A 14186-nucleotide genomic window follows, 5' to 3' on the forward strand; every position below is an offset into this window, starting at 1 on the left:
TCACAGTCAAGCCCAACACTGAGCATTTGGATGTCACAAAAGCAGAGCGAGCCAGAATTGGCTAGAGCTGCCAGAATTGCCCTCAGGCTTCTCTAATGCTCACAAACTGAAGAATGAAATGTCTTCACATGGCCTTGAAGTAAAAGTATATAACTTTTACAATCTCAGTCTTCAACTTTCCTCCCCAAACCTGAACAATTTCACACAAAACTGAGCAGGGTTTTATAGTAAACAAATGCTCATATATTAAATAACACAACACATGGTACTTTTTAAAACATTTATATTTATATATATAAAATTAAATATATAATATATAGTGTGTTTGAGGCTAAAAATATAGTACACAATATTTTTTTTAAAAAAAGAAAAAATGTCAGAATAGGAAAAGGTGTGAAGGACACACAGATACATAATCTATGATGGTTTGTCCTAACAAAAATACTTTTTTCTCTTAGTTATCATCATGGATCCATTTATGATGAGAATTTTGGTAGCGAAAATTCAACTGGCATTAGAAATGGAGATTGCAATCCCAGGAATGACTGGGGTAGACAGTTTGATGCCCAAAGTGCTGGGCTGTTAAAAGTGGAGGCAGCACGGCCTTCTTGGTCACTTTTGCTAAAGAGCCTACCTTTGTTGTATTACCAAATTGAATGCTCTCTCCCAAGAGTCCTGGTGTTCTCAGGGGCCATGGACAGCTCCTGAAGCCAACAGAAGAACCTGACAACCAGTTTGCAAAGGCCAATGTTTGGGGATGGTAAACAGCTAAGATGGAGGGGTCTACTAAGACCAGTAAGTGGCATTCTATGCACACAAAACATTACAATTGTAAATGGCAGGTTTGCACCAGAACTTCCTGGTATAGCCTCTGTCTTCTGTGCAGCAATTATTTTCCTCTGGGAAAGGGCCCTGGGGTTCCCTCACTGATGCAGGACAAATTTAATGCTGTATCCTCCTCTCAAATCCATACTCTGCCAGGCCAGATGCCTCAGTCTTCTCCACTGGCCCAGTTGCCAAAGATTACCCAGCACTAGCCAGAAAGCACTGCCTTTACAAGAGAAGGAAAAATAGCAGGGGAGATGGGACAGATGCAGGGAGAAAGAGATGCTATGCTTAGGGGACAGTTTTATAGTCCTTTCACAACAGTCAACAGCTCACCAATGGAGCCTTGAGGTCTGTGAACCTCAGTGTTATATTACCAGCTATTCCCTTGGCTCTATAGGTGCACAGCGGGCCTGGCTTAGATTCCATATAAATAAAATAGGAGGGAAGCCAAGTTCTTCGGGGCCTGCAGTGGCCTTGGGAGGTCATGTAATTCATCCATAGGAACAGAACTGCTCACACAGCAGGATGAGGCAGTGAGTGAGCCAGTAGACTCCACATGTCCAAACAGGGTCTTTGACTTTAACAGGAGTTTCTATTAACCCCCATTGCCTAACATTGCTATGTAGTGGGCCAAGTGAAGTATACAGGGGCCACCAATTCCATCTTAGGGAACCCAGGAGCACCCACATGTGAACAGAACATAAGGGACAAAATACAGGTCTGTGTGCTCCCTCCCACAGGGCAGAAATTCCTGTCACGTAGGAGGAAAGCCATTGCCAGCATGAGGAAAGCCTATCACCCATAATCATGTGAACAGAGCTCATCTTTCTCATTCTGACCCAGACATTTTGTGAGTTGTGCACTGCTACCTTCCCTGACTATGTTCCTTTCTCTCATGGCAGGCTTTGTTTGCCTTGTGTGTATTCTGTGGTTAGACTATGGGAGTCCCAGGACTCAGTAATCAGGCTGGGCTCTCTAAAAAGAGTAAGGCCTAACCAGAGCCACAAGAACTTTTTGCATATGCAAAGTTTGTTAAAGTCACTAAACCCCTTCTTCTACCAGCTCCCCTTTCAGCCTACAGGAAGGTGTTAGCCACTCTCACTCCTGACTTCTGGGACCATAGGCTTCAGCTTGATAAGCAGGGAGCGCTGCCTTTGCCAGATGACCATCCCTGAAGACCATGTGGAAGGCAGCTTCATTATAGCCTATGTGCTGCTGCAGTCTGCATCCACAGCAGAGGAAACTGAGCCCTACCATGACCACAACAACCCAGATTGGTCCATTTCACTCAGGGTTAGGGTGAAGCTTGTGGTACAGGCAGGCCTCCCCTGCCCCAACCCTCACCTGGACTGCTTACTTTTCCTGAGTTCTTTGGATGGATGGGCAATCCCCAGATGAGCACAGCCAACACAGAATAGTTGTAGGTAAAGACCAGAAAATTGGAGGCAACAAGAACAGAGGTCAGATCATGGTTACTGAGCAAATGGCAGCTGCAGAATGGGATCATGGATCTCTTGACTCCTTATTCTCTCAAATAAAGCAATAACACTTGGGGTGCTTAACATCATCAAGTAACAGGGTACAAATATGCTGGTACCAACTGGCAGGTGGTAGAGTTCCGTGATTAAGGGGGCCTTCAACTACCTAGACATGCAATCCCACTGGCCATTCAGCCTGGCCCACCCCTGACTCCGATTGCAGAATATGAGTGGCAGGAGACGAGACTGTCTCCATTGCTGCTCCCTGTGCTTGATACCCACAGACTTCCGGCAGGGCTTGACTTTAGTGATGCTCTTGTTTGCATGGGAGGGATCTACTGCTTAAATCAGAGAGAAATATGAGAATCAAGCCAAACCCCAAACAAGATGATTGTTTTAGGGAGTATTGCTGCTTAAAATGCCACTCTACTTAGACTTTAAAGTGTTCAGATCACCCACAGTTTCAGGTGTCAATAAAATTTAAAAACTTGCATGAATTCATATTCACAAGAACCTACTCTGTAAACACATTGCCTTGCTGACTTCTCATGAAAAGGCTCTGCAAGTGTGAGTCTTCTGAACTGGAATACAGCGACAAGCCTGTCAACGCTACAGAACAGGACCACTCTGTGTGGATGTATTTATTGGAATAGAAGAGGAAGCAGAGGCTGTCTGCCAGGTTGGAAATGGAGCCCTTTACAACCCAGTCCTTCTCAGAAAGGAGATAGTCACTCGACAGCCCCATCTATAAGGTTAGTGATGGACCGTGGCTGATGAGCATGTAACTCATGAAAGTAAACATGACTGATGAGTGGTGACCAATGTGAAAAGGCAAGGAGAATTCTGAGAATACTCCCTTCCATCTTGTAGGTCTCTGTAGGAGGGTGGACAGTTGACTCCAGGATGGCAGTAGACTCCAGATGGACAGAAGTTTCTTGGGAAACTGAGGCTGAAACAGGAGTTACAGATTATCTTTGGTCAGAAGGTGGTAGACGAGAAGTGGTATGGAATGTGTGTGTGGTTATGTGTATGCTGCACGGGAAGGGAAAACATGGGTTATGGAATGCAATGCCTACAGTGTTCTTCTGCACTGGGGATTCCTTCTAGATCAGTAAAAAGTTTTTTGTAGAGCCTTATCTCTCCTTGGATGCTAACACAGGACAATCTGAAGCTCACAAGTTCCTGCTTTCTACTCAGGGACAGCATCACAAACCTGACGCTCAAGGCACTGAAAATGGAAAACATCTGATTGGCCTAGGGGTGGGGTAAGGATGAGACAAAACCAAAATTTGTCTGGATAAAGCATTTGCCATGCTACCTGCAAGGTGAACTCTAACTAGGGTGAGTCCCAAGGTAGGATAGCAGTGTTCAAGGTTCAGGACTGCTTAACTCTAACATCTAGGCAGGTCTGACCACTGGATGTAAAAAAATAAGATTCAAAGTGCTTGGAGACTCAGAATAATGCAAGGTGTTAGGAGCCTGCTGGAGGACAGGTGCCCCTTTTCGTTGCATAGGGACTTGTGCATGGAGGGGAAAACCCCTACAGCTTTTCTTTCCAAATGAGGGTTTTTATTGCCTTTGAAAAAAATAGCTCCATGACACCTCTGCCCTACCTTATTCTCCAAAGCTCAAAAGTTAATACCAAAAAGTGGGACGGATAACATGAAGTAGTAGAGCTGTGTGGTTCCACTACTGTTGGATCTGGGATCTGTCATGCAACACACAGTGGTCCCTGGCCAGCCGACCAGTACATGGTCCCGACCATTCTTCGCTCACATCCAGGACACATCTGGCTGGTCCACCACAAAGTTAAAAAGAAGGGGAGAAGTGCTACTGGGGATTTCTGGAGCCCTCTGCACTCAAAGAGTCACAGTAAATAACCACAGTAACTGGCATTTTGATCTCAACTGACCAAAGATTTGAACCCATTGTCCCATCTGCAATCCCCTGAGATGGGAAAGATGAACACAAGGTATGAATGAAATCAAGAGCGGGACTTGTGGACTGCCCTGCATTCCAGCTGTCTGGACTAGAGCCACCTCGGACAAAGCTTGCTCACTTCAGCATATCTCCATGCCCACTTATGGGTGATCAGAGGAGCAGGACAGAAAGGAAATGATAAAATTATGTGCTCTCTTCTCCTTTCTCCTCCTCTCCTATCCCCTTCTCCCCCAACCCCAACCTCCACTTCCCCGTGCCCATGCTTGGGTCAGGTATGAATCAAGGTCAGTAGAGACAGCCTCCTGAAAAAGAGCTCAGCAGGCCTGGGAGACTGGGGCATGCCCAGAGCACCGTCCTTGGAATGGGTGTTACTGGGAGACCTGCTCCTTATTTGTGACAGCAGGAGGAGGAAGGCTGGGTCCTAGAAAGGAGCAATGAGCAATGTCCCTGAATGTCAGGGAAGACCTGGGAAGCCTTCTCCTCTGCCCCGCAGAGATACCCCAGCCAGATTCCAGCCTCTACACATGAGTTTGCATGCGCTGCTGAAATCGCTGGCCATAGTCTGAGTGCTGAGAGGTGTAGGAGAATCGAGTGGCTGTGGCATACTTGCCAATAGGGTCATAAGCTTCATAGGGGGTCCTCTCCAGGCCAGAGGGTGGGGCCTGGGGGTAGCCTAGACGGTAGGTAGGATACCCGGCTGCCCCAGGGAAAGGATGGGAGTTGAATTTCTCATAGTTCTCATAGGACAGCTGGCTGGTTGTATCCGTGCCACCTGGAGCAGAAGGGCCAGAAGGTGAGGGCTCTGTGCCATAGTCAGAGGCAGGGGCCCGGCTATATGTATTGAGTTGGGCATAGCCACTGGAGTGGGAGAGGCGAGATGACGGGCGGCCATCAAAACGTGTAGGGCCAGGGGCACGGTAGTCCGCATACAGTACGGCCCTGGAGGACGGGCGATCTTCGTGGGCACGCACATTGTAATAACCATTGGTAGGATCCTGAGGGTGGGGAGGCAGTGAGAGAAGAGGATCAAAGTGTGAGTGTCCTCCAGTGTAATGAGATCTCAAATGGTCTTCTGCCCGTGCCCTCCCCACCCCATGTTCTTCTCCTCTTCTCACTCGGTATCACTCTTCTGTTCTATCTGCAGACCTCCCCCTGCAGATCCTCCTATCCCATTTCCCTTGTGCCTTGCTTTAATCCCTTTTCCCACCTTCATCTCATACTCTTCCCGTGTATCGATGGTGTCACAGCGCAGGTCCTGTTTCAGATCCACATCATCCTTAAAGGACTAAAGGACAGGAGTGTGTGTCAGGAGACAGACACTGCTTTTACCTCCTCCCCCACCTTTGCTAATTCCATGTCCAGAGACCATCTGCTAACGGATGCTCTGGGTTAGGGTAGACTTGTGTCTCATGTATAGATTGAAGTAGGAGGACACTAGAGACCTGGCTTCTAGCATTAATTTTGTTGCCAAAGTGTAATATGACATCTTGAGTATGCCATTGCTACTGTCAGGGAGCACATCTCAGCAATGAGGAAAGTGAACCAGAAATACCTACAAATTTTCTTCTATGTGAGGGAAGGATGAGGCAAAGGGAGTTGGAGGGGAGAGGAGAGTAGTTTTACATACGCACATGACAGTGTATATGAGTAAGTGTGTGTGAGGGTGCCAATGTAGTGTGTGAGTATGTCTATTGGTGAGCAGGCTGGTACATAGGAGTTGGGGTGGCGAGAGCAGGTTAAACTCACTGACAAAGAAGTGACAGAAGCTATGAAAAACTCATGGGGCTGTTTTTGGGACTATGAAGAGCCTAGGCCAGCAAGAAACATGATCCTCACCGAGTAGATGGCCTTCATGACCCGAGTTGCTGTGGAAATGCTGGCAGCATCATCTTCCCGGTCAGAATGCATTGTGAGTGGCTCCCGATTCACCGTCTCTACCTTGATGTCTAGCTTCCTCAAGGTCACATCCTTTCGACCTAGGACAGGGAGGTGTGGCTAGGCCAGGTGCTTTCTGTTGGTCTCTGTGGCATTGGCTTCTATCCCCCACCCTGTGATGTGACCCTGAAGGGTTTGTTGTGGCTGTGAAGCGCCTGTACTCACTGCCTTTGCGACGTCGGTAGAGGAAGAACACTAAGGCAACAAAGAAGAAGATGACCAGGATGCCTACACCAATGGTGGCCCCAGCAATGATGCCCACAGGTAACACCTCTATAGACAGGAGGAGAAAGAGTAGGAGTAAGGATGAGCCAAACAGTGACCTGAAGACTTAGCCACAAGATACAGTGACAATTCTAGATTATGTACAAAGCTAAATTTTGCCTGAGCTGGGCAGTGATGATATCTGTTGGATCACTGGACAAGATCTGGCTGAGCTTGGATCTGTGCTTTCATTTGATCAGAGTTGATGTCTGGGCAGTGTTCCACCCTGCATCAGTTTGCCTCATAGCCCTTTCTTCCTCTATTTGGCCCACCTACCCATGAAGCTTGGTCCCTCCCTCCTAAGTTGGGCTTTTGTCTAAAGTCAGCTCTCTCCAAATTCCAATCTGCCATGTCTGTTTCAACCTCCTCTGTGACCTTTCTTGCCTGCAAAACTGTCTATTCTATCTGCACTGCCCACTTGTGTCTCCAATGGTCCTCTTTAGTGCCTCTGCTTCCCTTAGGTGATAACAATCCCAAGAATTCTCCCTTTGGCCTTCTCTCCAGACTCCTGCAATGTGTCTGCCCCGTTGAGATCCTTACCACATTACTCTTCTCTGTTCCCTACATTCACCCTTCTGGTATCTTTAACTAAACCTGAACTATTGGCTTTCCTAGATATTTTCCAAGAATCCCTCAGGTTCTCCATATCTTCCTTTCCAATGACTAGTTCTCAAAAACAAGCAAGTGTTATTTTTCCTTCACCAAACATCTCTGCCAAAATCTAAATACCTCTTTCATCTTGCCAAGGGTACCCAGAGAGAATAGATCTCCTCTATAAAACTAAGGATGCTAAAAGGGTAGGGGAACAGTTCATTCCTCTCAGTAACTCACTGACATAGGTAACGTTAAACTGTTGCATATATTGGTTAATGTTTCTCCATCTGGATTCATTTGTTTCTACTATATAAGTTCCTTCACTTAGATGAAAATTTCTTTGTGGGCAGAGATGATGCCAGGCTCACACCTGCAATCCTTCCTTCAGAATTTGACATAAAGATGTTCAAGGAACATTCGCGAAGTAGATGAACTAGCTGAGCACTAAAGTCAGCTTCTGGTGGAGAGGACAGGGGGGGGGGGGATGAAGAGGGGGAGGGAGAGGGAGGGAGAGGGAGAGGGAGAGGGAGGGAGGGAGGGAGGGAGGGAGGGAGGGAGGGAGGGAGGGAGGGAGGGAGGGACTGAGTTATCTTGTTTTAAAAGAGAAGATGAAAGTCGAACTATCCTGAGTACTCCACATGGCTAACCTCTTTCTTCCAACTGGATGATGGCAGTGCCTGGCCCGAAGCTGTTCCAAGCAGTACAGTTGTAGTGGGTCTGGAAGTCAGCCTCCATGACGTTGTTGATGGTGAGTGTGGACAGCACACCACTTCCTGAGTTAGTCCTCTCCACAGTGTAGCGCTCCAGGGTCCCCACCTCTAGGAAGTTCTCCTTCCATGCCCAAGCCTGGGGTGGGGAAGGCAAAGGGCATTGGAAGAAGCATGTGCCCCCAAACACCTCATCCACCCTTGGGTAGCCTTACAGCAGCATATTTGTTATCCCCAGGCCCAACAAATCTTCACCCCGAAACAACATGTGTCTCACTGCCTACCACAAATCCTTGACACTGAACTTCCACTCCAGAAGCTAGGGTTCCCACACAATAGACATCAGATTTCTCTACAGAGACCCCCTAGTTGAGACTTACATACCAAGTGTGGATGTAGGGAGAGATCCAGGAACCTGCTTCTATGGTAGTCCCTGCTGTACGTATGACATTGCATGGTATTTTGTGATGTGGAGGCAGTTGAGCCAATATTTGGGTTTTGGCTGTTGCAGGAACTTGAGATCCTCCTAGTCCAGGGCAGCTATGTGGCCATGCTTTACCTGTGTAGGTCTCAGTTTCCTCAGCTCTGAAGTCGTTCATTCCAGCCAGCTTAGAGCAATGTTCAGGCTTGTGATTCTAACTGCGCACAAGTCTATCACACCAGCCTTAACATTAATCAACCCATAGAAACTTGTCTGGCTCTCTGGAGATGCATCTGCCTGCTCTTAATTATGAGCAGGGAGTCAAGAGGAGTGTCCCCAGGCCTTCCATCCCTGACCTCCCCAGCTGAGGCATTACCAACTGTGTGTTCTCACGGCAGAAGGGACGCTAAGGAAGAAGAATAGCTAAATGTTGGCTCCTTTCCAGGGATCACTCCCAGCTTCTATGAGGCAAACCTCCTGGGACCCAAACCGCCTTCTGCCTAGGCAACTGTGATAATGAAGTACCCCTGAGCAGCCCTGGAGCTAGCCAAATGGTCATTAAATGTGATAAGGGTTTTGATGGTTAGTGGCCACAGGAGGAATTAATTGTTTATAGAATAAGGAGTGAAGAAAAGAATGAGGAATGATCAGAGACTGGTGGAAGGAAGACAGGAAAAAAGAGAAAAGAGTGGGACAGGTGGGAGAGGGGAAAGTGATGGGAGGGAGGGGCAGGCTGGTGGGAGGGGGAAGAAGGAAGAGGAAGGCACAAAGAAAAGACTGGGAGGAGGATGAGGGAGGAGAAAGGACCTTCACCAGGAACGAGAGGGAACCTATCGTTCCCTGATTCCAAGGAACTGAGTTCTTTACAACTACTGCTTTAATGACATATATAGGGCTACAGTCTCCTCTTCACTGAGTAACAAACCACTAATCTGTCCAGGGTCACACAACTAAGGGAAGAGGTAGAATTTGTAACAGGTAAAATGATACAGAAACTAAAAAGGCAGAGGATTCCAAGATGAGAAAAGAGAGAGGAGATCAAAGATGCAAGTCAGAAGAGAGGAGGAGAAGCTGGGCAGGAGGGAACATCAGGGCTGCCTGCTAAGCCTGCCCAGCACTCACAATTCGATCCGGAGGTGGGGTACTCCCAATGAAGCACTCCACCTTGCCACCGTCACCTCGCACAGCAAACTGCACCGCCTCGCTGGAGATAATAGGGGGTCCTACAAGCAGGAAGACACAGTCAGCCCAGACAGAGGCTGTAGTGCTGGTCCATTGGGTCTCACCCACCCAGGGCACTCACCATTTACATAAAGTGGTACCTCTCGCTCAGCCACTCCGATTCGAGGCACGATGGCCCGGCAGGTATAGGTGCCAGCATCTGCCTGGGTCACTGACTTCAGCAACAGCTGATTGCTGTTACTCAGGACCTGGGCAGAGAGATTAGCCTCGAGTGGGGAGCCAGGAAGCCTGAGCCCCTAGGTTGGTGAGGGCCCCGCATCAGAGGCATGGGAAAGAAAGCACGAAGGGCCACAAGTGAATTCCCAGAAGGCAAACGAGCTCCTGAGTCTGCTTGATCTGTGCCCCTGACTCTAAGCAGGCTAGCAATAAGGCACCATCGATACAAGAGTGAGCAGATGTTGGCTACAACTGTAAAAGGATACAGTCCTCTCTAATGATCTGTCAGGGAAGACAGTTTACTCTGAAATTCCTCTATACAGTTCTGGCTCAAACTGCCTAATATGGGTCTTTAGACTTATGCACTTCAACTTTCTCCTCCAGCTTCGCTACTTCTCCGTGCACCATGCATGCAGTGAGTCTCTGACGACTGCCACAACACCACCTGCTCCCTTCATCCTCTTCACCCTGAGTTCTATGCAAAGTCCAGGAACGGGTACAACTGATTGCAAGTGTTCTCTCCCAAATCCCAAGACCCTAGAAATGTTTCAGTTTTGATCTGAAAAAGCAAGCTTAACCCCTCCCATTGTCTTAACTGCTCCAGGATGTCTGTGTCCCTTCCTCCCAGCACTCAGCAGGCAGGGAGAGGTTTACCATGTTTGAGTCCTTCTTGGTCCAAGTAAGGGTTAGTGGGGGGTTCCCAACCCAGACACAGGTGAGGGTCACATCAGAGCCAATGTCTGTGGTTGTGGGCTTTGGGTCAACTACAATCCGTGGGGCAACTGAAGAAGAGAGAAGTGGCCAGTCAGAGTCACAAGGGTCTGAGTGTCAACTCCAATCTGTTCTTTTTCCTTTCTTGTCTACTCTACCTCCCCGTGTTTATTTCTATCTCACCAGTTTAGTGAAACTTCCCCTCCCTTGTACCCAAGGACCCTTTATCCCCTGCCTCTGCCCTTCCAGCTACTCACAGTGAACATTCACCAAAGTGCTGACGTTGGTGCTCCCCACTTTGTTGTAGACCTCACAAGACACAGGCTCCGTGAAGAAGGAATAATCAACATTTGTCTCGTAACGACTCTCATGGGCATCTTCAATCAAGAACCCCCCTTTGGCCCACCTAGAGAATGAGGCAACACAGATGTGAGGTCAAAACTTGGGACTGTCTCAACTACACTCAGGGACAGTGGCCTCCCTAGTAACTCCACCACCACCACACCAGCCTCAAGGGCCTGTCCATTTATCACCGACATGGCACTCCCAAACCCCAACCCTTTCACCTGTAGCCCAGGATCTCAGGGTTGGCTGTGGCCTGGCATGTAAAGATGACTCGTTCGCCCTCCTGCACTGTCTGGGGTTCAATGGACAGAGTCACTGTAGGAGGATCTGCAAAGCAGGGCATAGAAAGTCAGGGTCATTTTGTCCCGAGTTTCTCTCTTTCCTTCGGTAACAAATGTATTCATACCACATTGATGTGATATATACCTTTACAAGGTATCACCCCCACCCTTTCTACACAGGGCTCTGGCCAAGAATGATACTGAAGAAACCAATTATCTAATGGATGTAATGACCAAATATGGCCACTAGGTGTCACTGCAGATTAGCTTAGCTTACTGTAAAGAGCATCGCTAACTAGAAGGGATGCATGGAACATTTGCCAGGGATGCTCTTGTGCCATAATTTCTTTAACATTCACAGTTTCAATAAGCAGATATAATGCTATACTCAGTGCTCCATCTACCAACCATTATTGCCCATGGATCAAACCAGGGACTAAGGGGATTGTTGGTCCTGGGTTTCTTGGATCTTCATTCTGAACTTATAAAATTGCCTAAATTCTGTCCCCACCTCATGCACCCTATCCAATACCCTACTCACGGTGTACATCGAGCTCAATGGATGTCTCCTTGCCATTGGGGATGGCCTCATTCATGCTGCGACAGGTGAACACGCGACCGATGTCCAGGTCTGTGGGGTGAATGAGCAGCTGGCTGATTGTAGTCTCCCTTTTCCCATCCTTCAGTAGTTCCTGGGGAGAGGGAAAGATAGAGCAAGACTAACGCCCCCTCCCCTGCTCTCTAGAAACCAACTAAAGACTCCCTTAACAGTGCAGTTTCTTCCCCCATTCTTTCTACTTTAAAGAAGTAGGCTATTTTAAAAAGCTCTCTGAAATTTGCAGAAAAATTGAACAGGAAGTAGTTTCCCTCTCCTCCACTGTGTGCCTCATTATTATACCTTACACTAGTGTGGACAACTTATAACAGACACGTTGGTACCTTGCTGCTAACTGAAGTATACGGTGCATGTAAGGGTTTACTCTCTGCAGTGTAATTTCCCTCTGTGCAATGTAGCCTTAATCCTGGAACCCTCTGAGCCCATGTTTAAGTTCTTCCTCTTCTAGGAAGCCTTCCCAGGATGGCCCAGCTCTGGGATCTCTCCTGATGGAACCGTTAGACTTAGAGTGTCCTGCATTTCACCTTAGGCACCAGTGCTGCAGTGGTGACTCAGAGTGTAGGGCCAGATACACCAGCCCAAAGACTCATGGGTCAGTGACATCCCAAGCCATTTTCCATATTGTCACCTACTTGAGGCAACCACACTATGGAAAAGAATAAGACATGCATATATCTTTGTGGGACCACAGCATCACCCAATCAAATCAAAACACAGTGATATTTTAAAACTCACAGTCTTAAGTGAATAAGCAAACTAGAGGAGTAGGCAATAAATGGCATTAACAAATCAGCTTGCCTGGCTGCCAAGACAATTTAAAAGAAGTAGCCTCTCCTCCTGGGAGAAAAACAACAGGTTTAATGGTAAAAATGTCAGGTCCCGTGGGGGGTCAAATAATCATTTATTAAATGGTACCACTGAGGCCAGAAAGAAGAGATGTGCCCAAGGCCACAGAGGTCACTAAGAGCTAAAGCCAGAATCTAAGCTCTCTGTCCTGGCTCTCCAGGAACACAGGGGGCAGTTTCTCATTGTGCCCAGCACAGGGATAGGTGCACAGACATGCTGGTCACAGCTGGCAGAATGGACAGAATGTTCCTCAAGTGCAGGTTCTGTATTCCACCAACATCAGCTTTGCCATGTGATTCCGGCTAAGTGACTAATGCCTTTCCCTGTCATGCCTTCCCCATCTGAGAAAGTGCATGAAAACCCGGGCTTCCACAGCTCTTTGTTGTGCTGAAGGAAGAGGGTAAAAGGGATCAACAGGGCAGTCGGGTACAGAATGCCAACTCTGCTGCTTGCTCTCTGTGTGACTTTGGACCAGGCACCCCTCTGTAAGTTGGAAGCAATGCCTACTTTATGGGACTCTTTTGAGTACCTAGCATACAGCGAGTACTTATGAAATGGCTGTAACCCTGGAAGTCCATTCCCTTTAGGAAAAGAAAGATAACTGGAGCTGGGCCCGGCGAGAGAGCAGGTTCTCACCGTGGTAGCCACAGCCCCCTCCTGCTGTGTCCCATCACGGAACCAAATGATGTTGGCAGCAGGCTTGGCATTAAAGGCTCGGCATGTGAGGTTGTGGGGGGTGCCTGCTTGCAGCAGAATCACAGGGCCGCCATCAATCTTTGTGTCCTCTGGAGGAACTGGAGGGAAGAGGAGAACAAAATTAGCTCAGGATGCAGCCAACGGTGCTCCTTGCTCTCAGCAGATCAATGCCACCCTAGCCCCATTCATAACCACTATATCCAATGCTTCCGCAGGGGCTTCACTCAGCCCACGAGCTTTCTCCGCTTGCTGGCTACTCTTTCACAGCTGCTCTTATTGTCTGATACTGTACACACCTCTATTACCCAAGGGTGTTTGCTTCGGATGGAGGCAAATCTCAGGTCTGGAGTACAGACCACACCTGGGGGAAGGAAAGGTGTTTCCCTTCTATCTCTCCCCTTTCATCTGATCCCCTGCCTGGAATGGCCAGATGGGGAACTCTGTCCATTGCAGCTTTAGCAGGTTACTTTCTCCATAGCAGTTAAGACTGTGCTGTTTTGCTCAAGCACCTCTAGAGGCTACAACTGTCTGTGGCGAGGATTCCAAACCCTGTTTGTCTCCTGTTTTAGGGTCCGCAAGCCACACCCTGTAGTCCCTTACTGCCTCACTTTGCTTCTGCTGTTTTCTCCACGGTGTGCCCTCTCTCAGAGTGACTGTGGAAGAGTGACCACCCTGGGCAAATCCCAGGCAAGGTGGAAAGCTTCATGTGCCCACCTGTGGCAGTTTTCAGCTGTTTTCTCCCCAGCGCTTGCTTACTATTGGTGACTGCCTCTCTCTGCCTCGGTACCCTTGGAAAAAACAGGTACAAGTCTTACTGGCATTTAAAAAGTCTCCACTGCATGGTTAAAACAGGCCTTTGCTGTGTGCTTAAGGAACTGAGGTAGCTGCTATACATCTGGTTTTAAGAAATAAACTTTTTTAAACCACTGCCACGGGCTTCTAAATGTTTAGGATGAGTTCCCCAAGGCCAACAGTCCTAAGTTCTGTGAGGGCAGGGGCTCTTCTTCTTCTTCTTCTTTTTAAATAAAGTATTTATTCACTTACTATTTTGATACAGAAACTCATTATGCGGTTGATGTTGGCATTGAATTCATGATTCTCCTGCATTCACCTCCCAAGTGCCGG

The 14186-nt window shown here is 48.0% G+C and overlaps 1 protein-coding gene across 3 annotated transcripts in view; it reads right to left on the reverse strand.

The window, feature by feature from the left end:
- Nucleotides 1-266: 266 nt before the first annotated feature.
- The window catches only part of Kirrel1 (kirre like nephrin family adhesion molecule 1), a 91825-nt gene continuing 77905 nt past the window's right edge, over nt 267-14186 (reverse strand). For 2 of the 3 annotated variants that reach the window (XM_038311755.2, XM_038311754.2), the window contains exons 5-16: nt 13002-13159; nt 11445-11595; nt 10844-10949; nt 10535-10683; nt 10221-10348; nt 9472-9646; nt 9291-9391; nt 7688-7886; nt 6348-6455; nt 6084-6223; nt 5455-5532; nt 267-5242 (exon numbers count right to left, since the gene is read on the reverse strand). In XM_038311755.2, coding sequence (XP_038167683.1) covers nt 4766-5242; nt 5455-5532; nt 6084-6223; nt 6348-6455; nt 7688-7886; nt 9291-9391; nt 9472-9646; nt 10221-10348; nt 10535-10683; nt 10844-10949; nt 11445-11595; nt 13002-13159 — 1970 coding nt within the window. In that variant the 3' untranslated portion in view covers nt 267-4765. The remainder of the gene's footprint in view (nt 5243-5454; nt 5533-6083; nt 6224-6347; nt 6456-7687; nt 7887-9290; nt 9392-9471; nt 9647-10220; nt 10349-10534; nt 10684-10843; nt 10950-11444; nt 11596-13001; nt 13160-14186) is intronic. The other variant, XM_038311756.2, reaches the window with a different exon arrangement.

This window comes from Arvicola amphibius, chromosome 14 (genome assembly GCF_903992535.2).
Source record: "Arvicola amphibius chromosome 14, mArvAmp1.2, whole genome shotgun sequence".
Taxonomy (NCBI): domain Eukaryota; kingdom Metazoa; phylum Chordata; class Mammalia; order Rodentia; family Cricetidae; genus Arvicola; species Arvicola amphibius.